The following is a 26,867-nucleotide window of genomic DNA, read 5'->3' as shown; positions in this document are numbered from 1 at the left end:
CCTCCCCTGCTGTAGGCCCTGTAGTTGCCCCTTGTTTCCGAAGAGTCCTCTTTTTAGATGTAGGCTCCAAGTCAGGCTCTGGGTCTCCCTGCACCATTGACAGTAGGTGGTTCCGATGGAGAATCTTGACAGGCCCATTCCCAACCTCTGGTTTCACCCAGAAAACTGGTAGGTTTGGCATTTGACTCTCCACCACATAGGGCGTAACTGCCCAGCAGTCAGCCAACTTATGCTTTCCAGGTAGCTCCAAATTCCTTATGAGGACTCGACTCCCAGCAGCAGTTGGGAGAACCTCACCTTTTGAACATACCTCTTCTTATTTCCTTGATTCTGTTTGGCAGCCGCAACCCCTGCTAATTCATAAGCCCTTTTCAGCTCTCTTCTCATATCAGACACATACTTCAGTTAAGTCTTCAGGGGTAAGTTACCCTCGTCAGTCCCAAAACAAAGGTCAATAGGCAATCTTGCTTCACTCCCAAATATCAAATAATATGACGAGTACCCCAGTAGCTTCATTTCGTGTACAGTTGTAACTGAACCAGACGCCCAATATATTGACTCTACCTGCTCTTCTTGCTGATCTTCAGTGTCCCGAGCATGTCTAGCAAGGTCTGATTAAACCTCTCTGGTTGGGGATCACCCTGCGAGTGATAGGTCGTGATCCTCGACTTCTCAACTCTAAGCATGCCCAGTAACTCATGGATGAGTCTGCTCACAAAGTCCCGTCCCTGGTCACTATGTATTCACCTGGGAAGGCCATAATAAATGAAATACTTCTCCCATGACACTTTTGCCACCGTAGACACCCTCTGGTCCTTGGTAGGAAAAGCCTGAGCATATCTGGTGTAGTGGTCCGTGATGACTAAGACGTTCGCCGTGTTGCTGGCATCGGGTTCTATGGACAGGAAATCCATACACACCAGGTCCAGAGACCCCACACTCTGCAAGTGGGACAAGGGAGTGCCCGCGTAGGCGGTGTCTTCCTCCGTATGCATCGAATGCACGACTTGCAGTATTCTTCGACCTCCAACTTCATTCGAGGCCAGTAAAACTGGTCTCTGAGCAATCCATAGGTCTTTTCTGCCCCCAAGTGTCCAGAATCATCATGAAGTGACTTTAACGCAGTCCTTTGATACTTCTCAGGCGGAACCAGCTGACAACGCCAAGGTCGGTCTGGGGGTGACGTGACCCGGTGTAAGATCTGGTTCTTTAACTCCAACTGAGGTCATTCTTTCAGTAATGGAGGCTCTGACGTGTGTTTCATCTTCTCTGCCTGAGCCACGTCTCCCTTTTCAACCGCCGCCCAAATGGTACCAATGCCCAGATCATCTCACTGAGCTAATGTTACCTCCTCAGAACTCAATTTCAGCTGCTGATTTGTCTTCAGAGTATTCAAGTTACAGTAAACTTAGGGGATGGCATCATCAGAACCTCCCAATTTATCTACCGCTTGATCCTGCCTCTCCTTTTCCTCTGCCTTCACGGTGATGGCAAAATAACATATGCCCCTCACCCCCGTGGCAGGAACACTTTTCCACTCCTTGTCCCTGACCAGTCTCTCATGCGCCCGTCGGGCCAAAGCATCAGCATCAATATTCCTGCTTCCCAGCCAGTATGTCAGGCTGAAATCATAGGCAGACAACGCTGCCAACCACCGAGGTCAGGATATAAGTTAGGGGTTGTTGTTCATCCTCACCTCAAACTTGGCCTCATAGAGGTAGTCACTTGCTTATCCACCACCGCCCATTTCAACACCAGAAATTCCAACTTGTGCGTGGGATAGTTTTTCTCCAAGGGTGACAGACTCTGGCTGACAAACGTCACAGGCCTCAATTGATACAGGATGCCCCCTAAACCCTCTTGGTTGGTATCTGTGTGCAGTACATATGGTAACCGGGCTTCCGCAAAAGCCAGTACCGGTGCCTGGGTCAGCAGTTCCTTCAGCGACTGAAATCCTTCTTCACATTTTGCATCCCACCTCAGTCCAAAGGGCTACGATGGGCAAAGATACTCTCCACCTTCCTGTCCTCTTCTTCCCCCTCCCTTTCTTCCCCAAGGGAGGGTAATCGCACAGAAGCTGTGTCAATGGGTAGCCTTTCACGAACCTCTGACAGTAACCACAGAACCCGAGGAACAAGCGCAGAGCGAGCGCTCACAGTATGGGGTCTTGGCCAAGTGGTAACCGCCTCTATCTTAGCTGGATCTGCACCTACTCTATCCAGTGACACTATGTACCCAACAAAGCTAACAGATGTTTGGCAGAACTGGCACTTGTCCAGGGTAAGTTTTAACCCTTCAGCTTTCATGCGACCCAACACCTTCAGCAGCCTCGCTTCATATTCTTCCAAATACTATGAGGCCATCCAGATATACCAATACCTCAAGCAAGTTCATATCCCCCACTGTCTTCTCCATGACTCACTGCAAGGTTGCAAGAGCTCCTGAGGTGCCCTGGTGCATCCTTTTGAACTGGAAAAATCCCAGGGGACATATAAATGCTTTGGCGACCTCACTCATGGGATCTGGTAATATCTGGTATACTCCTCAAGTCCAGCACATTGAACCACTTCGCAACATTTTAGTCATAACCCAAACATTGCTGCTACAGAGAAACCATTACCTCAGCAGTGGAACATTACAGAGAAGCCATTACATTAGCAGTGAAACCTTACAGCTTGTTACACTTATTAAACTAAATTATGTATAATTAGCTAACACAGTAATGAAATACAAACCTTTAAGGCTTGATCTGGAGTTACTGAAGAATTGCTAATTAATTCAAGTTCCATAGACCTACGAAGTTGGGAATCTTCTTCAAAAATTGCCTCCATATTGAATATGATCCAGGAAAACCACACCTATAAAATAAATATTCTTTAAAAAAACTGCGTAAATATTATACTACTAAGCAAATATTCAGACTCAGTCACTGTTTTACAAATGCTTTTCTTTGCAAAAGTTTGCACTCTGCATTAGGCCCTTAGAGAAGGACGAGTGTATTAAATCTTAATAAATGGTCTAGCAGAATATTCCTGGCTTGAGATTGCAAAGTTATTTAGTCATACTGGAGAAATCTGGAACTGGGGGGCATAGCTTCAATATAAAGGGGTCAAAGCTTTGATATAAAGCCTCTGCACCATCAAGGTGCTGCCTCAAAAAGGAGGCATCCATTATTAAGGACCCCCACCACCAAAAACATGTCATCTTCTCATTACTACCATCAGAGAGCCTGAAGATACATAGTCAATGTTTCAGGAACAGCTTCTTCCCCTCTGCCATCAGGTTTCTGAACAGACAATGAACACACAAATGTTACCTCACTATCTTTGTTCTTTTTTTGCACTTTTTTATTACATATACTTTTATTATAATAAAAAAAGTCATATTATAATTAAAGTTAACTTAAGCAGCTTATGGTCAATCCATAATTTCATGTCTATTGAGGCTGGGCCAGGGCACACAAGATAACTTGATTCTGACTACTCAAAATCATTACTTTGCCAAAAATAATCAGGAAATCCTAACTATAGTGAGGTACTCACATCTCAGCAATACGCAAATGTTCAGAACACACCCAGCAAGTGAAATAAAGGTGAAGTCTTTAAATGAGTGGTAAGCTTCTATGAGTGAAAACTTTATGGAGTTATTATAAGCATATACCTCAGTTGCAGTAGCATTGCCTTCAATAAATGATGGTGTTATGTTGCCAGCTAACATCCAGTTCATGAATGAAGTCAGTAACCCACGATCACTGTGGTATCCAAGAGCATTCTAAACATTTGACAATAAGAAAACGACTGATAAAAATTACACCATATATCTGGATAATAGAACTTACTTGTACCAGATTTTATTAACATTATACATTTTTAAAAGGGAGGTACAAATTGACATTAAATTAATATTCTCAAATCAAATATTCATTTTAATAACCTTGTGCATACTCTTGCAGTGTAAATGCTGATGTTAATATTTCAAAATTAAAGCACCAACGGATGGTTTATAACTGTTCTAATTAGTTGGCTGTTCTATTTTTTGTATGAAACCAAATGCAAGTTTCAATTTTGATTGAATCAATTCTAAATTAGGTTACTTTTCATTTGAATATATAATTTGTGAGCTACCTTGTGTAGTTGGTAAAGTGACTTTTGCAAACAGTCTTCCTGTCGGTGAAGAAATGCAGTCTTGCATAGATTGTCCATTAGAAACAAAACAGTTTTATCTCTGTGCCACAAGTGCTGATTTGTCAAGACGTGAATCCAGAATTCCAAAATAACACCAGCTCCCACTCTGCCGGGTTTACTGCTTTCCACAATATGAGTCTGTGAAGATGAGCATTGTTTAATTTCTTTTAGAATATTGCATCAAATCAACGACTAAAAATGCTGAGAGAAAAAAAAGTTTACATGCTGAATATTTTGCATTCATAAATACACAACCATAACTTAACCTTTTGAAAATATAGAATAGCTATCTTAACTATCTATATATATTGTGTTTCTTTTATTATTTGTTATTTATCTTTTTGTGTTTTGTTAGTGCTAAATCAGATCTGGAATAACAATTATTTTGTTTTCCTTTACATTTGTGTACTGAAAATGACATTAACAGTTGACTTTTCCTTAAGCCACCCTCAGTATACCTGCCCCCCACTTGCCATACTCCCTTCCACTCCATCCAAATTCCTCCTTAATACATTCCAATTCTTACTCTGCACCTGTACTCATTCAAGACCTGGAGTTGGCAGCTCTAAAGTGCAAAATGCTTTGGGGTCTGTCCAATCATCAATGCCTCTGCAATGCATGAATGAAGAATTGCAGCCTCATATTTTTTGAACTATAAAAGTTCAGCAAGTACAATAGACCTAATTAAAAAGTGGGAATGGAGAAACATAAAATAAAGTAACTCCATGTGTGATTTAAAAAAAAAACAAGAAAAACCTCCAGTCTATAATTTATTATCTACCTTAACAGTTAAACACTAATGAGACTTACTGAATTTGAAATACATCCATACAAATGGTTAATCTTTACAAAAAAAGTTGCTTCAGTTGAGTTATCACCTCAAAACATCAATAATAGGTTTTCGTTTGTAACTATTAATTATGCAAAAGCTTTGTTTTTTTACTCTAAAAATTAAAAAAAATCTTTATCAACAGATTACAAAGAACAAGATGCTTATATTTCATTAAAATGCAATACAGTGTATTTAGATTAACTCGGACAAATCAGGACCGGTACATTTTAGCCCAACTAAGTAGCCGCCCCAATTAGCCAAAGTTTCATAGAAATAGTTATAAAAAAGACAAACTGAGTAACAGACTGTATTTAAATGAAATACATGAAGTAGAACACTAGCAATATAAAACTGTGTACTAGTTCCTAGTAGTTTTCAACAGATGAATTCATCCAATATATGCAATGAACAAAATCAGCGCAGATACAGAGTGTAGATAATGGATTGACTTCATACAATGCTATTGACAATCTTCATTAAAGAAGATTGTGAAACCTTCAAACTCTTTGTAGTGAAATAATTTCATTTTCACTCCAGCCATTTCTGGCATCTCAAAATCTGAATGCTTGAACCCACCGTGAGCAAATCGGGTCTGAATTGTCTTATTGCTCATTTCTTATGAACTTACAGTGTCAAAAAAAATCACTGCTTTTTGTACAGAAAAAAATGACTGACAGTATTAGAAAAACATTTTGCTCTAAGCATGGTGTAGCGTCTACACAAGTACCCTTGGCTGACATTAGGTACAACCTGTTCGGCAACAGTTTCCTGCCCCAATTAAGTGTCATGATGTCCCAAAAAAAGAAGGGAATACCAGAAATTTTCTCAATTAGTCTGTGTTCTTTTAAGAGTTGTTCCAAATAAGTCACAACCCTGATTCACCAACAACTCAATTAACTGGAATCCACTGCAATGTACTTAGATCTACTGGAAACCTGATCATTTTTGAGAGGAAGGCTGATTTACAGGAGATCAACCAGTGTCAGTGGGTGTGGGGAGGGAGACAGAAAAATAATCAACGTTTCAAGTTAATGTTCTGACGAAGGGTCAATGTTAATTTTCTTTTTCCCTCCCTCTCCCCTCAAATAATCCCTGACTAATGAGTATATCAGCATTTTGAGCTTTTATTTCAGATATGCAGTATCTGCTGTACTTGTGCTCACAGTGTTATCTTAACATCCTGTAAAAGGCAGGTATGTCAGGTACAACCAGAATTGGGATAGTGTGTCAACTGATGGGATTAATTTGTGCAAATCAGTAAATCTAGTACTTTACAAATATCATACTTTTATTCAAATCTATTTAATCAGCAATACAGGAAATGAGCCACAAAACAGTCAAGCCAACTTACGTAATCTCGACAGTATTACTCAGCAATATTAAATAGAACCCAAAGAAGCATATCTTTTAGAGAACCGTTAACAGAAGAATTTGCACATCTCCAGAGTAACAGCACTTCCAAATGCATTTAATTGCTCATGAAATGACATGGGATGTCCAGAGGCAATGAACAGCATCACAGAATTACAAGCTCATCTTTTAATATGATTATATTGTTTACAATGATGTGTTTAATAATTTTCACTGTTTTTTGAAACTTAATTAATGTGCCTTTCCTACCTGGATCATACTGTTTAATAATTTAATGTTTTCACCGTAAGTGATACCAGTTAAATGTTGTGCCACTTTCTGAGTCATTTGCTGAGTCACTCCCTGAGGCACAACACTGTCAGTCTGCAGAAAAAGCTGTAAAGTCAATAAAAACCTGCGGAAGATAGAAATGAATCACAGTGAGTTTTCTCCCATTTGTTTCACACTAAAGATTCCTAATCCTAATTGACAATCACACAGTTCCCATAAGATATTATTGTAATATCATGAAGAATACAGACGGAAGAGTTAAGTCTTTTTAGTCTTTAAACGCTTATATGCAAATGCAAGTTGACATGAGTGACATATCCAGCTAGTCCACTTCACTATTTAAGTATATTTTATTATTCCTGCTAAGTGGGTGTTAGAGCAAATTCTGGACTGGGGTTGTACAGCAAAATAATTAACTTAAGCAACCAACCTTCGGATCTGAATATGGACTGTAGATTAAATTTAAAATACAGCTCCGGATAATAAGTTCTTAGAGTTGTGAAATGCAATTAATTGGAAAACTAGACAATGTTGGTTTAGCATTCATCTCCGGTGTCTTTGGTATGGTTGCGAAGAAGGAGGTGTGAAAGTTATACGTAATTCAAAGGAAGCATTGTAGATATATTGTAAATATAGAATTGTCCTTTAATCTTTATAACCATATAACAATTACAGCATGGAAACAGGCCATCTTGGCCCTTCTAGTCCGTGCCGAATGCTTACTCTCACCTAGTCCCACTGACCTGCATTCAGCCCATAACCCTCCATTCCTTTCCTGTCCATATACATATCCAATTTTACTTTAAATGACAATATCGAACCTGCCTCTCCACTTCTACTGGAAACTCGTCAAACCTGCCTCTACCACTTCTACTGGCAGCTCACTTAGCATACAAAATGAAGCAAAATTGGGTTAAACAGGCCTCTTCCTCCAAAAGGGTCTCAATATGACACCTGCTGAGCCTCATTTTGTCGAATACAAGCCTATTTCATATCTACCAGCTGTGTCTCTCCGGTAACTTTGTTCATGTTACAACAGTGAGGTCCAAGATGTGTGCTTTTATAAGCAATGTTGTTGTAAACTTACTAGTTTTTTTAATGACATTAATCATACCCATGAATTGATTTACTGGAATGGAGTTCAAGGAGAAAAAAGAACTCCAATATTTATGATAGTATTATTGCATTAATTTGTGTCATAAAGGGTTTATTGGGACATTAACAATTCAAAATTTCAAATAAACAAAATATGTAAGAATATTAGCTTCCATACTTCATCTAAGCACATTACGAGGGGTGATTGATAAGTTTGTGGCCTAAAGTAGAAAGAAAACCTAGCACATTTATTTTTCAACATAGTCCCCTCCTACATTTACACACTTAGTCCAGCAGTCGTGGAGCATACGGATCCCTTCTTTGTAGAAGTCGGCGTCTTGGACCTCCAGAAGTGGTCCACAGCATGGGGTGATTGATAAGTTCGTGGCCTAAGGTAGGAGGAGATGAGTTATACAGCTCTCATTACATGCATGTGCAGTTCAACTCTTTTATACAGAAAGTTTGAAGTTAATAGCTTCTGTTTGGTATTTCTGTTTCAGGTAATTGAAAATCGCAAGTAAGTACTGTCTGAGAAAGTGGACAACATTGGCCTTCGTGAAGTCATCCGCTACCTCGGTCTCAAGGGCTTATCACCCAGGGAGGTCCATGAGAACATGGTGGCAACACTAGGGGAGAGTGAAAAATAAATGTGCTAGGTTTTCTAAAATTGACTCCTTCTACTTTAGGCCACGAACTTATCAATCACCCCTCGTAAATCAAGTTGAATGCTTATTTGGAAAATCATTAAAAATTCATGTAATTCTGAGCTCTTCGGGGTCAAATAGTAGATAAAACAAGATGGACTAAATATTTGTACTTTACAGAAATTATTACCTCTAGTTAGCCTGCAATACACAACAATCACTTTTTGAAGCTATCAACTGCCTGTCACATCTTTTGACTTTGTAAAGGCAGCCTTAATGCATTTTATAAAATGTTCTTGAGTCACTATACACTCAGCAGATATATTTAAAGAATACATCATGATTATTAAAATTATTTTTCAGCACAAAATAAAGTAGCTTTTACTTAACTGTTCATTTTTCAGAAGATAATATTGGCATGGGTAGAAGATCGGCAAGATCTTATCTAATACATGAACTACTGCTTTAAGACACTTTGACTGTACCAGTATTTCCAGAAGAGCTATGCCTTCAGAGCAGAACTTGTCAGCGCTAAATGGAAAAAATACAGAATCAGTAAAGTGTAATACTAATTTCACATCTTTGAATAAAGCTTAGCAGCATATAAAGCTGCCATATGAATCTGTTTAAACAGTAATAATGCAGTAATTGGCAGAAGGTCTTTAAAAGCTTCCATTAGACTGGAGTTACCATATTGGATCAGTAGCCTTGGCCACTGTATGATTTTGTTATTTGATAAATGTCAGATATAGAAATTGAGTAATTCTCCAGTTTATATTAATTGAACACAATGATATAATAATTTTCATCTTTTACAAAACACTAATGCACAGAATAGTCATATATTGATGTGTTTTTTGTAAACACTCACAAGTGACTTTCATAATATAGAACCTACACTGCAGTGTACAGGAGGGCTCTAAAACTGCTCAATGCATCACTTGCACCAGCCTACCCGCCATCAAGGGCTTGTATACAGAAAGGTGCCGGAAAAAGGCCAGAAATATCATGAAGGATTCCACCCACCTTGTTCTTGGACTGCTTGCTCCATTCCCATCAGGGAAGATGCTACACAGCATTCACGCTAGGACTACATCAAAGTCCTTTCTGAAAGCACCCACCACCTAGGCCATGCTCTTCTTGCTGCTGCCATTATTAGGACTGGTGAAAGGTCTCGGCTCAAAACGTCAACTGTTTATTCTTTTCCATAGATGCTGCCTGGACTGCTGAGTTCCTCCAGCATTTTGTGTGTGATGCTTTTTTGTTTGTTCGTCTCCAATGATGAATGACTTAGCAAAGCTACTGACTGGGAGATTAATATTTATCATATCACCTTATGCTAAAGAATTAGGCCATTTAGACTATGAAGCTTCTGCTAGCTTCCAAATCAATTCATCAATCCCATTCTTTAACTATTTTACTCAAACATATTTGCTCTCACATCCCTATCAATTCCTTCCAATTTGCTTCTTAACCAAGTGTGCTACAGTCTGTTTACCTACTAGCATGTCTTCAGGATAGGGGAAGGAATGAGACTCCTGGAGGTAACTCATTCAGTCAAACAAAAAGTTACCCGAGGTTAGAATCAACCCCAAGTCATTAAAGCTATGTGGCAGCAGCAGCATCTCTGCCACTGTGAAAAAAGAGAAATAAAATCCTTGTCATAACTAATTTTAAAATCTAAAATTTCTAATACTTTATAACTTGACGTACCTGTGACCTATTGATGTTATTGAAAGCGCAAGATAACAACCAATAGGAATGCCAGCTTTTACAGCTTTAAAAAGTGGATAGAGGGCTGGTAACTCATTCATTTCTGGTGCAGTGGAGGAGTTACTGATAGGTGTCCAGCCCTGGTCACTGTATGAATGGCTACTGTGTAGCTTCAATCTGACAACCAATTCCCATGCCCAGTGATTAAATAAGGCCTCCGGAGTCTGGTTCAGGCGAACAACACTAGCTAAGTAGGATACCTAAAATTAATACAAATAAATTAAAGTATTAATAATAATTAGTTCTGAAAATCTAATAGTTTAGTAACCACTTATCTTTTAACAGAGGTATAAACATAATTTACCACTTTAAATTGAAATACTTCAACATATACAAGGCTTAAAAACTATCATACTTCAAGAACACTTTTCAAAGACTCTTTTAGAAAATTTTTGGAAGTGAATGACGACATTATAAATGGTCCACTTGCATGGATACATTCTTCACTAATTCGGATTTTCATCATTTTCTTCTGAGCCTTCACTCCCGCTGGAGCATAGGCTACTGAAAGCAGCTCACCAGAGTTCTCTATCCTGGGCCAGTCTCTCAAGTTGTCCCCAGCGGTAGCCCATTCTCAAAGATCCTTCCCCAGATAAGGTCTTTGGAGCCTCTTTTAGCTTTTCTGTAACTCTGGGTTTTCACAAAATGGGGCTGCTAGTCTCATGCCTAACCCTCCTACTTTAGTAGTTGGGCTTGGCAGAGTCCATGGCAGAATTAGGATTTTCATCATGTTCAAGTGTTTTTGCCAATAACATGTAACAGGGAAACTATGACATATTTTACAGCATTATCCAACAAATGATCTCCACATTACCTGCTTTATGCTTTCAGAGATAAATCCACTGTAAGGTTTGTCAGTGAGGTACTTCTGATATGCTTCTAGAACCATTAATGCTACTTCAGTATGAAGGGAAGGATCAAGAGCAAGTTTTGATTGCTGGAAAATAAATCCAAGTATTAAGATAGGATATAGAGTTTTATGCATCAGCTACCACAACATGGCCCCAAAAACTCACTTTACTTTTCCAGGTGGCCCGTTTTTCGAATGTTCGCTTTACGACACCTCGCTGTTACGAAAGACCTACATTAGTTACCTGTTTTCACTAACAGAAGGTATTTTCACCGTTACGAGAAAAGCTAGTGCGCGCCCCGAGCAGCCAAGCTTCTCCCCCAGAACTGCATTCTAGCCGCCACTGCTTAAACGCGTGCCTGTGAGCATCTGTGCTTTCTGTCGATTTATTTTGTGCATCCTTAGCTAGATGAGTTCTAAGGTATCGGAAAAGCCTAAAAGAGCTCGTAAGGGTGTTACACTTAGCATAAAACTAGACATAATTAAGCATTTCGATCCTGGTGAACGAAGCAAGGACATTGTCCGTGCGTTGAACCATTCACTCTATTTATAAGCAGAGAGAAAGAATCTTGAAAGCTGCCAATGTTACTGTTGGTTTTGCTCGTAGCAAAGTGGTCTCTCTTAGTTGGTATCCAATAATGGATAAAATGTAAAGTCTATTGTTTGAGTGGATTGATGGGTGTACAAAGCATGGTGTTCTATTAAGTTATCTCAGACTTAAGAAGAAATCAGTCAGTCTTTTTAATAACCTGTAACAGAAAGCACTGGAAGATGGTGATGAAAGTGTTGTGAAGCTTGAAGTTAAAGGTAGAGACTGCTGGAGGTAGTTACTGGAGAGACTGCTTCCGCTACGCTAGTAGCACTACATAGTGAGATTTTCGCTATGCTAGACAGTGCTGCAATGATTGCAGAAAAGTATTTCTATTTATATAGGCTGTGTATTTATCATATCATTCCTGCTTTTACTATATGTTACTGTTATTTTAGGTTTTATGTGTTATTTGGCATGATTTTGTGGGTTCTTTTTTGGGTCTGGGAACGCTCAAAATTTTTCCCATATAAATAAATGGTAATTGCTTATTCACTTTACAACATTCCGGCTTACGAACCGTTTCATAGGAATGCTCTACCTTTGGATAGCAGGGGAAACCTGTATTTAATTTCCTCTAACTGAATTAAATTTGAGATCCAATGTTCTTCAGTAGTAGGACATGTTATTGCTTGTGTTTCAAGGCCAAGCCAGCTTTTGGGCTTCAAAGTAGTAGTAGTAACAATAATAATGATGACTTATTTATAGAGCAATTTTCATACAGATGATATAGCTCAAAGTGTTTGCAATGGGATAAACTGCAAACATGAAACTAAAATTTAAAAAACCATGAAAATAAAAGACAAAAAGATGTTAGTTAAAAGTAGGGTTAAATAAATAGGTTTTGAGCTGACGTTTAAAGATGTCAACTGAATCTGTACTCTTATTGTTTTAGATATTGAATTTCACAGCTTAGAAGCTGTAATTCAAAATTGGCTGACCTGCCAATTATCTTTTGAGGGAGATTGTTTAAAGTTAAGAGACCAGCAGCACAAGATCTGAGAGCTCGAGCAGGATTATAAAATGAAAATTATTCTGTGATGTACTCCAGTCCTAGACCATTAAGAGATTTAAAAATAAGTAAGCAAACTGTAATAGGAATACTAAAAGATACAGAAAGCTAACGCAGAGTAGCTAGGACAGTAGTGAAATGTTGCCTCATCCTGGTTTTAGTTAAAAATCTAGCAGTGGCATTCTGAATGAGTTGATGCTTGTCATTAGTTTGCTTTGGAAGGCCGGTAAAAAGTGCATTGCAGAAATCTAGTCTATTCAATATAATAGCATGAATTAGTTTTTAAGTATCAATATGCGACAGAAACAAACGTACCTTTGCAATATTTCTTAAGTGTAGGAATGCTACTCTGATCACTTTCTTTACGTGGAATTTAAAGTTCAAATCTGAATCAAGAATAACACCCAGACTTGATACTTCTGATTTTACAAGGAGAGATAAGTTCCTAGGTTTATCTCTTCTGGCTTTGGGACTAACCATAGTTACTTCAGTTTTATCTCAGTTCCGTTTTAGGAAATTATTGCTCATCCATTTGTTTATTGCAGCCATACCAGGAATCAGAGAAGATGGGGTGTTATCATCATCAGGCTCAACCGAGATACACAATTGTGTGTCATCTGCTTAACTATGGCAAACAAGTTTATGCTCTGTAATAATGTCTCCTAAAGGGAACATGTATAAGGGGAAGAGGAGGGGACCAAGATAACTTCCCTGAGCAACACCAAAAGCTATAGTGTATCTCTTAGAAAAATGGTATCCTAAACAAGACAAAAAATTTTCTCTAAGATATATGACCTAAGCCAATTGAGGACATTACCAGAGAGGCCACAAATATCGAGGAGATCCAGGAGAACATTGTGGTCAACTGTGTCAAAGGCAGTACTTAGCTCTAGAGGAATTTGAACAGACTCATCAGTGTTGAGCGGAAGGTCGTTGATAATTTTGATAAGGGCCGCCTCTGTGCTTGGTTTACTCTAAAACTTAACTGAAACTGTTCTAGAATATTGTTCTCATCTAGAAAGTTGCTAATTGGTTGAAAATGACTTTCTCAACAGTACTGGCCAACAAGGGAAGATCTGATATAGGCCTGAGTTAGCTAGTACCTCACTATCAAAGCTTGGCCTCTTAAGTAGGGGGTTGACAACCTCAATTTTGAAGGCATTTGGAAAAACTCTGATTTCAATTTCCTATTCCTATTTTACTGGATCTGATGCTACCCAGTGAAGCAATAAGATTGCTTCCCTCAGTCTCTGGAGCCAATGCATTCTATTTGAGAGTAGCATTCAACATAGCCAAATTCTCAGCACCAGGCAATGGTAAAGTTGGAGAAGTTATTCCTCGAGAGCAAGACATCAGCACTGGCATACACAGCTCTGTGAAGGACATTCATGGAGCTGTTTGACCCCCAGGATTTGACCCACGTACCAATCAAGATATACAGCATCATATGGCATCAGTAGATATTTCAAGTTTTGCTGCCAAAGAGAGAACTTGTCTGCACAAGACCTCCACAGGGCACTGTGGTACAAATTATTTCAGTCTGCTTCCACAGGACTCCATTTCCAAAGACACTGTGTTACAGTTTGCAGAAAGCTGCTCTGCTGTTCTTCTTCACTGATAAACTTTTGGGAGAAATGACAGCAAAAAAATCAAAGGTACTCTATATACTCTAGAGCCATCTCAGTTACATGGATGAGATGAGTGATAGTCAGCCGGCTTGGATGGGCTAGTGGACAACCTTTGACTTTGTAATATTCAAGGACACCCTAAGTTTCTTAACTGAAGCATTAAATGGATCCACTGTTGCTTGAAGACCATGTGCAGAGTAGCTAACACACAAGCTCATTCTGGTTATCCTTGATAATGAGCCATTATTTAAGCAATGGAAAGGACTATTATTAGAGTATTTACTGTCAGTTGATACCAGATACCAAACTCAGATGATAATTGACTTCAACAAGGTGGAAGATGACTGTCAAGTAGGAAGAGGTGAGATAAATTTGTTTGGTCTCCAGATGTGGGAGCCATCAGTCTCAAGTGTTACATTCAGGACAATGACAGTCCTGTCATCATGCCCAAGTCTGAGGATGATGAAAACCAATGCAATGGAGGGCAATCCAGAGACCCAACAGATTTAAGAAACTGAACATCTTCAACAGGCCAGTGAAAGTAAGAACAGTTACTGATTTGGTTCCCAGCATTTTGTTTTTGTTTGTTTCTCCCCAGCAGTTCTGCTATATGTATGCTTCCAAGAGGTGTCTCTCACCACAGGGCAAAGGAGGTTCAGGATAATGTGGCCAGGACATTATCCCAACTAGACAGGAAGGAAATACCCCTTCCTTATAAATTGGTACAGTGATTAAATCTCAGGGTTGTACAGGTGGCCCCCGTTTTTCAAATGTTCGCTTTATGACAGCTCGCTGTTACAAAAGACCTACATTAGTACCTGTTTTCGCTAACCAAAGAGGATTTTCGCTTTTACGAAAAAGACACCCGCTTTGTATATGTTACCCCGAGAAAGACTACCATGACCGTGAGGCCTTGAGCAGGCAGTTGTCCATGCAGGTGTGTACGTACATATGCATGTACGTACGTGTGCGTGTACGTGCCAATTTTTTTTTCTCCACATCGATTTTGGCTCGCTGTCTTCCCGATTTTGATAAGCACATATATGATACATATGATACTACACTGTACATATGATATTTCTATTTTATATAGGCTGTATATTTATCATATCATTCCTGCTTTTACTATATGTTTGTGTTATTTTAGGTTTCCTGTGTTATTTGGTTTGATTTGGTAGTGTTATGCCGTTGGCCCCCTCCTTTGTGAAAATCGCAAGAACTCTAGTTAAGGGGGGTCAACTGACCCAAGAGAGAGAGACGTGCGAAAGACCACGTTCTCCCAAGAAGCAGAATAAAAGTGACTTTGACTATTGTCTCATGGAGACCACCTGAAAAGCCCTCGGGCAAAGTGGGCTGGTTGAGAGACAGATCGCATTACCTGCAACTTGATTGACACCTGCGATCCCGTGAAGAAGTATAAAGACGGGTCTGAGGGGAGGACCCTCAGATGCACCAAGGAAACACACGAAGGAGAAACGCTAGAAATCCTGCGACAGCGTTTTAATAGCTACAGCCGGTGGTGGGGTTCGTGTGCGTCCTTCCCTTGCCTGGGATTGGCGACTTCACCACGGAAGACGGCCTAGCTACAGGGGAAGCCACAGATGAGAGTCCATTCCCCCAACGAGACTTCCGACTACCTCCTACAGGTTGGAAAACCTGTCGGGTAAATGCTTCATGTTCTCTGTCTTTCTAACTAAAAGTGCACCAACGCGACACTTCCGCCGGCAACTAAGTGAAACTGCCGTGATCTAAAAGACTTTTAGATATTCAGTGAACGATATAAAATCTACATTACCCCTAGACGACGATCGAGCTTGTGTTTTGAATGATTATTATTACACCGGTGTTTTAGATTGAGTTTTGATGATCTGAATGTTTTGTATTAACCATACGTTTGTGCCCTTGTTGAATAAAACGGTTGAAAATAGTAGCATCCGACTCAGCTGATCCATCTATCTTTGCTGGTAAGTTACCTGGTTACGGGGTTTTCGTAACAGTAGGTTATTTTTTTGGGTCTGGGAATGCTGAAAAATTTTTCCCATGTAAATTAATGGTAATTGCTTCTTTGCTTAACATTTTGGCTTACAAACGGTTTCATAGTAACACTCTACCTTCGGATAGCGGGGGAATCCTGTATACAGTGACGTACATGTACTTTGATAATAAATTTACTTTCAACTTTGATTGGCATCCCCAAGATCACCAAGAAATCCCCTTCTTCCCAGAGCTCTGCTGGAATTTTGACATATTCGGGAAGCCACCGGTATGATAGACCACGACATATAGCCCACTAGTTTAACTGATTTCCATCTGTAGGGATGGACCACTTCAGTTCTCCAATGGCTGATCTATTGCCAAGCACATTGTAGTGTGGCTTGCAGGATCTCCTCTGATACGATGGACTCACTGTCCATCGACTATAGCTCAGCATTTAATACTATCATTCCCACAATCCTGATTGCGAAGTTGCAGAACCTGGGCCTCTGTACCTCCCTCTACAATTGGATCCTTGACTTCCTAACCGGAAGACCACAATCTGTGGGGATTGGTGATAACATATCCTCCTTGCTGATGATCAACACTGGCGCACCTCAGGGGTGTGTGCTTAGCCCACTGCTCTACTCTCTATATACACATGCCTGTGTGGCTAGGTATACCTCAAATACCATCTATAAATTTGCTGACGATACCACCATTGCTGGTAGAATTTCAGGTGGTGACGAGGGGGCGTACAGGAGTGAGATATGTCAACTAGTGGAGTGGTGCCGTAGCAACAACCTGGCACTCAACATCAATAAGACGAAAGAGCTGATTGTGGACTTCAGGAAGGGTAAGATGAAGAAACACATACCAATCCTCATAGAGGGATCAGAAGTGGTGAGAATGAGTAGCTTCAAGATGCTGGGTGTCAAGATCTCTGAGGATCTAACCTGGACCCAACATGTCGATGTAGTTATAAAGAAGGCAAGACAGCGGTTATACGTTATTAGGAGTTTGAAGAGATTTGGCATGTCAACAAATACACTCAAGAACTATAGTTGTACTGCGGACAACATTCTGACAGACTGCATCACTGTCTGGTATGGAGGGGCTACTGCACAGGACCAAAAGAAGCGGCAGAAGATTGTAAATTTAGTCAGCTCCATCTTGAGTACTAGCCTACAAAGTACCCAGGACATCTTTAGGGAGCAGTGTCTCAGAAAGGCAGAGTCCATTATTAAGGACCTTCAGCACCCAGAGCATGTCCTTTTCTCACTGTTACCATCAGGTAGGAAGTACAGAAGCCTGAAGGCACACACTCAGCGATTCAGGAACAGCTACTTCCCCTCTGCCATCTGATTCCTAAATGGACATTGAATCTTTGGACACTACCTCACTTCTTTAAAAAAAAAATACAGTACTTCTGTTTTTGTATGTATCTTTTAATCTATTCTATATACTTAATTGATTTACTTGTTTATTTATTATTATTTTACTTATTATTGTTTTTTTCTCTGCTAGATTATGTATTGAATTGAACTGCTGCTGTTAAGTTAACAAATTTCACGTGCTGGTGATGATAAACCTGATTCTGTTGAGCACAGGAATTTAAAATGCTTCTTCCAAATCTGTTTTATGGTGTCATCTTCCCTAAGAAGCAGGGAACTATCCAAAGGTGTGGGGTCCATAGCCTGTCCTTGAAGCTGAAAGTTGCATGTTCTGTCAGTCTGCATAGCTGGATCTTTCATACCATCTCCACTCACCAGTGTTTTCTCATTACAAATGCATCACTGGATCACGACCAGTTTTGTGGATGGCTTTCTCAGGTTTATACTCAAGGAGATCATGAATCTGAGTGTTATTATATACAAATTATTTCTGGCTCCATGATTACATGAAATCAATAGCCTTGGAGAGCAGACCTCAGCTGCTCCCAGTGTACCTCGAAGGAGATGTTATCTATGGTATTAATTTGCTCCTCTTCACTACGAAACTACATCTTAAAGTTCTGCTTCTGCTGTCCCAGATCTTTGGGAGCTGCAACATTTAGTCAGCCCCAGATAGCCTTGGTGCTATCTGAGAACTGAGAATCTATTTTTAGTGGTTTTCAGATTTGCTCACAGACTGTAATGAGTATACTGCTTTGGTCTCTGCTAATCGAATGATGTTCTCTGTAAAGTGCCAGTACTCAGCCCTGAGATTCTCAAATGACTGCTATAACTGAACCCAAGTGCAGGGAAATAGGAGTAACCTGAAAGGTGCTCACTAGGTGGGGTGGGTAAGTTGTGCAAATGGCTATTTCCATGCTGTACATTTTCTATGACGAAGCATTTAAGAGGAAACCCTGTATTAAGTGAAGTGTTGGATGTATTTGAGGCACAATCTAAACTTGTTAAGTATATTTTAACATGCAAAATTTCCAGAATCAGGTTTATTATCACGTGTAATTTGTTAACTTAGCAGCAGCAGTTCAATGCAATACATAATCTAGCAGAGAGAGAAAAAAAAACAAATAAAATAAAACATAATAATAAATAAACAAGTAAACCAAATTATGTATATTGAATAGATCTAAAAAATGTGCAAAAACAGAAATACTGCATATTAAAGAAGTGAAGTAGTGGCCAAAGCTTCAATGTCTATTTAGGAATCAGATGGCAGAGGGGAAGAAGCTGTTCCTGAATCGCTGAGTGTGTGCCTTCAGGCTTCTGTATCTCCTACCCAATGGTAACAGTGAGAAAAGGGCACGCCCTGGGTGCTGGAGGTCTTTAATAATGGATGCTGTCTTTCTGAGACACCACTCCCTAAAGGTGTCCTAGGTACTTTTGTAGGCTAGTACCCAAGACGGAGCTGACTGGATTTACAACCCTCTGCAGCTTCTTTCGGTCCTGTGTAATAGAACCCTCCATACTAAACAGTGATGCAGCCTGTCAGAATGCTCTCCACAGTACATCTGTAGAAGTTTTTGAGTGTATTTGTTGACATGCCAAATCTCTTCAAACTCCTAATAAAGTATAGCCGCTGTCTTGCCTTCTTTATATCAATCTGTTCAGACCAGGTTAGATCCTCAGAGATCTTGACACCGAGGAACTTGAAGCTGCTCACTCTCTCCACTTCTGATCCTTCTATGGATTGGTATGTGCTCTTTTGTCTTGCCCTTCCTAAAGTCCACAATCAGTTCTTTAATCTTACTGATGTTGAGTGCCAGGTTGTTGCTGCGGCACCATTTCACTAGTTGGCATATCTCACTCCTGTATGCCAATCAACAAATTAACTCAGTGACTTCTGCCTGTGTTCAAATGTAGCAATAATTCTTTGTGGTTTTAAGAAGTATAGATCAGTTTAAATAAAACTCAACCTACTATCATTATGAAAAATGCACAATCCTAGTCAGTTAAAATATCAGAAGAATCTATGACAAAGCTTTGCCAAGCTGTTAACAAAATGCAGCTTTCTGCCTCCCACTCAGTTTAACATACCTGCTCATCAACACCCCAGTTCAGTCCTTCAAGTATGATGCAAGCCAGCTTGTTCTCGACAGCAGATAAATTGTACTTCAGAAGCCAGTCATGAATTACACCCATTTCAACTGAAGTTATCTTCCACAGGTGCAGTGGAAGTTCTTTAAAGAGATACAAAGAAACCTGCAGCAATAAGAAGTCCATTACATTCTCATCGGCCAAAGGAATACTACAATTTTAACATGCACATTACTTTCTCCAATATGATGATTGGATGCAGAAATCAGTAATTTATATCCCAGCTCTCTGTGAATTACACCAATATTGCATAAAGACATCATAAAATATATGATACACTTCTATTCAATGTTCCCTTTATGTTTTTTGTGAACAGCTGCACCGACTATAACCATTGCTCTGAGCTGGAAATTTTTACACAGCCTGCAAAACTATGCAGTACATTATATTAAAAATATTCCAGTTGTGCGATTACAAAGGCTACTGCGTGGTTGTGTTCTCACGTAGCTGAGAGGAGACAGTGCTTCTATTCCATAACAACCTCCTTTTAATGATTATCTTGTGAAACTGATTGTGATTTTGCAAACTCTTAAAAGTGGCAATATTGTACTGCCCTTTTACTTACATTTTATTTCTGAATTTATCATTCATTACTCAAGTCTATAAGTGACATTGACAGTAAATATCTTATAGACAAGTCATAAATGATAAATTCAAAAGCTAAACGCAAGTAAAAGGGCAGTATTATTTAAGTCATTACAGCCGCAGAAACTTTGAAATGAAATGACAGCACAACTTGTTTGACAAAAGTGAAACCAATATCATCTGAAGTACATGCTTGACAACAGAAATCACCAGCTGCTACTTTGTTTAGGCAAACTATTGAATGTGTTCTGGAACTATTTTATCAATATTTTTTAGTAATAATCTGTTGTACATATATATTAGAATTAGAGTCATAGAAGTACAGCACAAAAACAGTCCCTTCAGCCCATCTAGTCTATGGCAAAACCATTTAAACTGCCTACTCCTATGAACCTGCACCAAGACCTTTGCCCTCCATATCCCTACCATTCACATACCGATCCAAACTTCCTTTAAACATTGAAATTGAGCTCGCATGCACCATTTGTGCTGGCAGCTCACTCCACACTCTCATGACCTTCTGAGAGAGGAAATTCCCTCTCATGTTCTCCTTAAACTTCTCATCTTTCACCCTTAACCCATGACCTCTGACTGCAGTCTCACCAAGCCTCAGCAGAAAAAGCTTGCTTGCATTTATTCTATCTATACTCCTCATAATTTTGTATACCTCTATCAACTTCTCTTCTCAATCTTCTACATCGAATACAGCCCTAACCTATTCAATCTTTCCTTATAACTCAGGTCCTCCAGACCTGGCAACATCTTTGTAAATTTTATTGGCACCCTTTTAACCTTATTTACATCTTTCCTGTAGGTAGGTGAACGAAACTGCACACAATACTCCGAATTGGAAGTAAAATTTATTCATGAGGTAGAACTTTTCATGCTAGAGTACTCATTTATTTATAAAGCAAAAGGACCATAAATGCATATTTGTGTGCCTTTTCACGTGCAGTTGCTGAAGAGGATGTTGCACATTTTTAGCTCTCTCGTTTCCCTTTACAGAGGCTTTGTTTTCCTCATGATACCAAGGCAAATGAGAAACAAAATAAAAACTGCATCCTTTTGCTTTATTTCCCCCACCCCTTGACTTCCCATTTCAGACTCTTGCGCATTATGAGTTCTTCAACTGTGAATCATGCAACCAGCAATTACAATCAGATTGCTTAGTCACCTCATGTGACTACGTCAAGTGTGAGCAAAGGAGAAGTTTCTCATAATGAAATGCTTAATGCTTTCAGAAATGAACAAGTTCTAAATGTTATATTACTCATCTTACTTCAACATACTTCCAGTTCATTTTTAAAAATATACTTTATCTATCAATATCTATTTGAATCTACTCCAAGGCTTTAAATAGCTCATCTGTTGCTGAAACATTCTTTAATGATTATTACTGTTGGAGCTGATAATTACAATGCCAGCCTCCCACCACCACCCCCCTCACATCTTCTACCAGGTTAAAATTTGAGGTTATTCAAAATCTTTGCTTCTAATAGAATAATTTTCATTGTCATATTTACCCATCACCCCTCTGCCCAGTGTTCCACACTGGATTCCTCTGAGCAATACATTGATTATAAAATACTGATCATTATTTTCTCCCTCCCATTGTTGGTACCTTCCGACAATGTTCTCCGATCGCTTCCTATTTTGGCTTCTTACATATGGAGTTTTAATTGATGTATTAATAATGGGTATCTGTTCAACATCATGGCCCCAAGATCCAGACATGATTAAATTTCTCTGAATCCACACCTTTCTCCTCTTTTATGATGTGCGTAGAAACGTGGGCTTTTCACCAAATTTTTATTTAACAGCCTAAAATCTTCTTAAATGAATGAGAATCAAATTTTGTTTGATAACATTCCTATGAACCCCTTTTAGTACGTTTTAGTAGCTTAAAGGTGGTGTATCAATATGACCTCTCACTCCATATGAAGAAATGAAATTAAGAGTTCTTTATCTTGAAAAGAAATTCTAATTCGTATTAATCCATTCTGTCAAACAGCAGTAAATTAAGTTCCACCAACCAAACATCAAATCAAAAGCCCTGTGTGAACAGGAGATCTGCAGTCTGTTCAGAGCCAGATCTGTGGCAACCAAGACCAGCAATCCAGATTCCTGCAAGAAATCCAGGTATGACCTTCTGAGAGCAAAAGGCAATCTGTATGACGTTAGATAAACAATCAGATGCACAATTGTGGCAGGGTTTCACCTTTTCTCCAAGGTAAAATCTAACTTCATAAATGGCAGTGATGTTTCAATCCCTGATGAGCTCAACATCTTTCATCCATCCTTTAACACCGAATAACACTATGCATCCAGTCACCTTATGAACTCCATTTTGGAGGGCAAGATCAGACCATCCTTGAAAAGGTAAACCCTCACAAGGTGTCAGGTCCTGACGGTGTACCTGGCCAGGTACTGACAACTAGTATCGACTAACTGGCTGGAGCATTCAAGGACATAGAACAGTAAAGCACAATACAGGCTCCTTAGCCTAGATGTTGTGTCAAACTTTTAATCTACTCTAAAGTCAATCTAACTTTTCCCTCCCATTTGGCCCCTTCATGTTTTTTCAACTACTCAATAACTTCAATCTCTCACTGCTGCAATCTGATGTTCCCATCCACCTCAAAAGGGCAGCAAGCAAACCAGGGCCCAAGAACAGCAGGGCGAGCTGCTTCAACGACCATTGCCCAGCAGTGCTCATATCTACTGCAATGAAGTGCTTTGAGAGGTTAGTCATGGCTAGAATTAACTACTGCCTGAGCCCAGACCTGCTGAAACTTGTCTACCACCACAACAGGCCTTCGAGCAGGTGCAATCTCACTGGCTCTCTACTCTACTTCAGAACACCTGGACAACACCAAAGCATACACCAGGCAGCTGCCAAGCTTCTAAACCTGGGACTCTGAACCTGCCTCCGCAATTGGAGCCTCGGCTACGGTCAGTGCAGTTCAGTAATAACATCTTTCCCACACTGACAATTAATACAGGTGCACATTAAATATCCATGGTTAGCCCACTGCTCTCTCTACATTCATGACTGTGTCACTTAGCACTGCCGAAACACCATTCATAAATCCACTGTTATTGGTAAAATTTCCAAAAGCGATGAGGAGCAAGAAAGATCTGGTTGAGTGGTGTCACAACAACCTCACACTCAATGTCAGCAAGACCAAGAAACTGACAGTGGTCTTAAGAAAGGGGAAGTCGGGAGAACACACCAGTCTTTGTGGAGGAGTCAGTGGGAAAACATAAGCAGGTGTAAAGACAGGCCAGCAGCTATACTTCATTAGGACTTAGAAGAGATAATGTAATGTCACCAAAGACTTGGAAATCTCTATAAATGTGTGGAAGTGAACATTCTGACTGGTTGCATCACAACCTGGTATGGAAGTACCTCAATGCTCAGGATCACAAGAGAGGCAGCCAGCTCTATTATGGACACAACCCTCCTACCATCAAGGACATTTTCAAGAAGCAGTGCCTCAAGAAGACTGCATTCATCACCAAGAACCTTTACCATGGGGAACATGCCCTTTTACAGTGACTACCATCTAGGAAAATGCACAGGAGGTTTGCATGCCCATCCTAATGACTTAGGAACATCATCTTCACCTCTGTGATCAGATTTTTAAATGGTCCATGAATACCTAAACACAACCTTGTTATTCCTTTTCTTCTGTACAATTCAATTTGTACATTATAGAAATTTCTATGCCAAACAACAAATTTCATAACTTACTTCATAAAAAAGCTGATTCGGAAATAGATCTGGTACTTTATGTACTTGGGCATTTTATTTAAAAGTTAAATCAGAACATACCATGCCAACTTTATCAATGCTTCCTCGGACACGATCCAAAAGTATTGAGATTATATGAGGATGAGCTGTTGAAATTGTGGCCAGAAGTTCACGGCCAACCTTGGAAAATGACTCTCTGGTGGAAGGACTTACATAGGCTACCTGTATATTAAAAAAAAGTGGATTGTGGTCAATTGGGCCATTAGTTAATCAGGTCAGTCATTTTTTGGGACAACACTTAAAGAACAAAAATTATTCGAGAAAGTAGTTTGCTTCCATACGTTTATTTGGGACAATATTGATTGGGACAGGATAATGTTGAACAGATTCTAGTGTCAGTCGCATGCTGTTAGACACCACACCGTGTTCAGAGTGAACAGTTTTCAATAGCGTCAATTGCATACATTTGTGTTATGTTTGGGCTGACGAACACCAATTCAAAAATCAGTGATTTTTGATAATATTTTTAAAAACTGACTAATTTCAGACCCTTGTCAAGATTCTTGTCACGAGAAGATTTGACAGTAGCCAAAAAAAATTACCACAGATGCCTGCGCTAACTATGTTAATTTATGTTCAATCAAGAGCACAGCAGTATACAGTGGTAAAATTTTGTTAATAATTATTAGGAACTAATACAGTTTTATAGTTCTGTAATTATATTGGCAGTGTTCAAATTTTTTTCTGTATTTCATTTAAATACATAACTTGTTAATCAGTTAAATGGTAGTTTGCCTTTTTTTTAATATCTTTTTAAACTATTCCCATGAAACTATGGCTAATTGGGGGGGGGGGGGGGGGCTGCTACTTAATTGGACCAAAGTGTACTTGTCCCAATGTGTACAAAATAACTGAATCCACTATACTGAGTATATCCCACAAAAGCTTCTCTTCTCAGACCTATTCTATTTTTCTTCCCCCCCCCCCCCCCACCCCCGGTATTTCTCCTTGGTCTCTGTTCATCTTGGTGCAGCACTTGGAAACATCCAGAAATGAGGTATTTCTGATCTCCTCCTCCTCCGCACCACCATCCATCACAACACATTGTTTGGCCCAGCTCATAATCTGAGAATCACGAATAAATCAGAAATTCTATCAGTTAAACTGCAAAGAAAACAATACCATTTTCTTTGCCTTAGAGCATAAATCCCAAACTGCTTGAAATTACTGACACAAGATGACCAGATTGTTCACAACCACAGTCTTATTCTGTTGAGCTGTGCGTCTAACCAGTATTCAAATCTGGATCAGGCACTTCAGAATTACTTTTTTTTTTAAAATCTGTGAATAAATTGTTATATAGCATCACACATTTAAACCTTTAGATCACTTTTCAATAGGTCCCATTCTGCCTTTTATTATTTAAATACTATAAAATGATTTTTCAGGTTCCCTTTTATGTTACCTGTCTTTTATTCTATGTCTTCACTGGCCTTAATTCTTCAATTTCCCTCTCAACATACTGTGCTTAGCTCTACTCTCACTTCAAGAATTCTTCCTTTATTTCACCACATTTCCCTCATCACCCTGGCTTTGGTTTTCTAGCATTTTTTTCTTGTGGGATTGTACTCATCTACACCTGAAACATTTTCTCCTCAAAAGTCACCCACTGCCGCAGTAGCTATGATTGATATTTGCCCACGCATTCTCCTTCTGACATCTGATTCACTTCTTTCCCCAGTAGCCAATTCAGCAATTCCTCCTTTCTAGTTGATCTGACAACATACCAGAGAATGATGCTCTCCTGAACACTTTTCTGAAATTAGGTTATAAGATAAATATGTTTGACATAAATTTTTTAAAATGTGACACATTTGTCTACTGTAATATCGGGGAAAGTAAGGCCTTTAAATTTATCAAAGCTTCCTTATGCAGTCAGCCACTGTCTGTTAATAGTTTACCACACCTAATGAGTGTGGAAAATCTATTCCAGTATTCCTGATTCATTATCTCAAAGGCAATACATCTGATATGCAGCAATTTGGGTTCACAAATATCAATACATCAGCAACATCATCTTTCTGATTATACCCCCAAGTAATTATAAACATTATAAAGTTCCATTATTTATTTTAAATATGTTTTTACAGTTAAACTATTTAGTAATAGTACTGTTTTTTTTTACAAAATATGCTATTATTGTCCCATTGAATTTCAAAATAAATAGTAATGATTCTAAGATAAGTTCCAATTTTTAGACAACTAACAGACCTCGTATATTTCTAAAGCAACTATCTTCACAAACTCTTGATCCACATTTTCTCGTTTTGATTGGGTCATATGTGCAAATGTAGTGAGAAGACATATTCCGTCGGAGCTAGTAATGTTGGACAAGCACTGTTCAAACATTTGTTTATGTTCTGGGTCTGTTTTAAAATAGAAACACAAAAATGTAATAATGATCTACTTTTCAGGTACTAAGGATTACAAATGACTAAATGTATTAAATTTAATTTCAAAACAAGTATAATTTAAACTCAAACTTCCAAACTGCTAGTCTAGTATTAATAATCATGAACATAGAACAGCAAAGCTTAGCCACTACCACCATCGAAACTGTGTATTAAGAACCCATCATTTGCTGAACAAAATAAAAATCTACCTCTGGCATCTCCCTTAAACTTTCCTCGTGTACTCACCTTTATTAGTATTGGCCATTGTCACTCTGGGAAAAATTATGCTGGCTGTCTACTGCTTTTGT

At 39.1% G+C, this 26,867-nt stretch overlaps 1 protein-coding gene across 1 annotated transcript in view; it reads right to left on the bottom strand.

Annotated features, from left to right (window-relative positions):
* Positions 1–26,867, bottom strand: part of epg5 (ectopic P-granules autophagy protein 5 homolog (C. elegans)) — a 127,041-nt gene that overhangs the window by 71,142 nt on the left and 29,032 nt on the right. The window contains exons 12-21 of the mRNA XM_073064336.1: positions 26,378–26,532; positions 24,188–24,328; positions 19,708–19,872; positions 10,984–11,106; positions 10,110–10,369; positions 8,787–8,927; positions 6,637–6,781; positions 4,125–4,322; positions 3,661–3,771; positions 2,736–2,858 (exon numbers count right to left, since the gene is read on the bottom strand). Of these exons, the coding sequence (XP_072920437.1) occupies positions 2,736–2,858; positions 3,661–3,771; positions 4,125–4,322; positions 6,637–6,781; positions 8,787–8,927; positions 10,110–10,369; positions 10,984–11,106; positions 19,708–19,872; positions 24,188–24,328; positions 26,378–26,532 (1,562 nt within the window). The remainder of the gene's footprint in view (positions 1–2,735; positions 2,859–3,660; positions 3,772–4,124; positions 4,323–6,636; positions 6,782–8,786; positions 8,928–10,109; positions 10,370–10,983; positions 11,107–19,707; positions 19,873–24,187; positions 24,329–26,377; positions 26,533–26,867) is intronic.

This window comes from Hemitrygon akajei, chromosome 13 (genome assembly GCF_048418815.1).
Source record: "Hemitrygon akajei chromosome 13, sHemAka1.3, whole genome shotgun sequence".
NCBI lineage: Eukaryota > Metazoa > Chordata > Chondrichthyes > Myliobatiformes > Dasyatidae > Hemitrygon > Hemitrygon akajei.
Note: the sequence above shows the minus strand (reverse complement) of the source record. Positions and strands in the feature narration are given on the sequence as shown.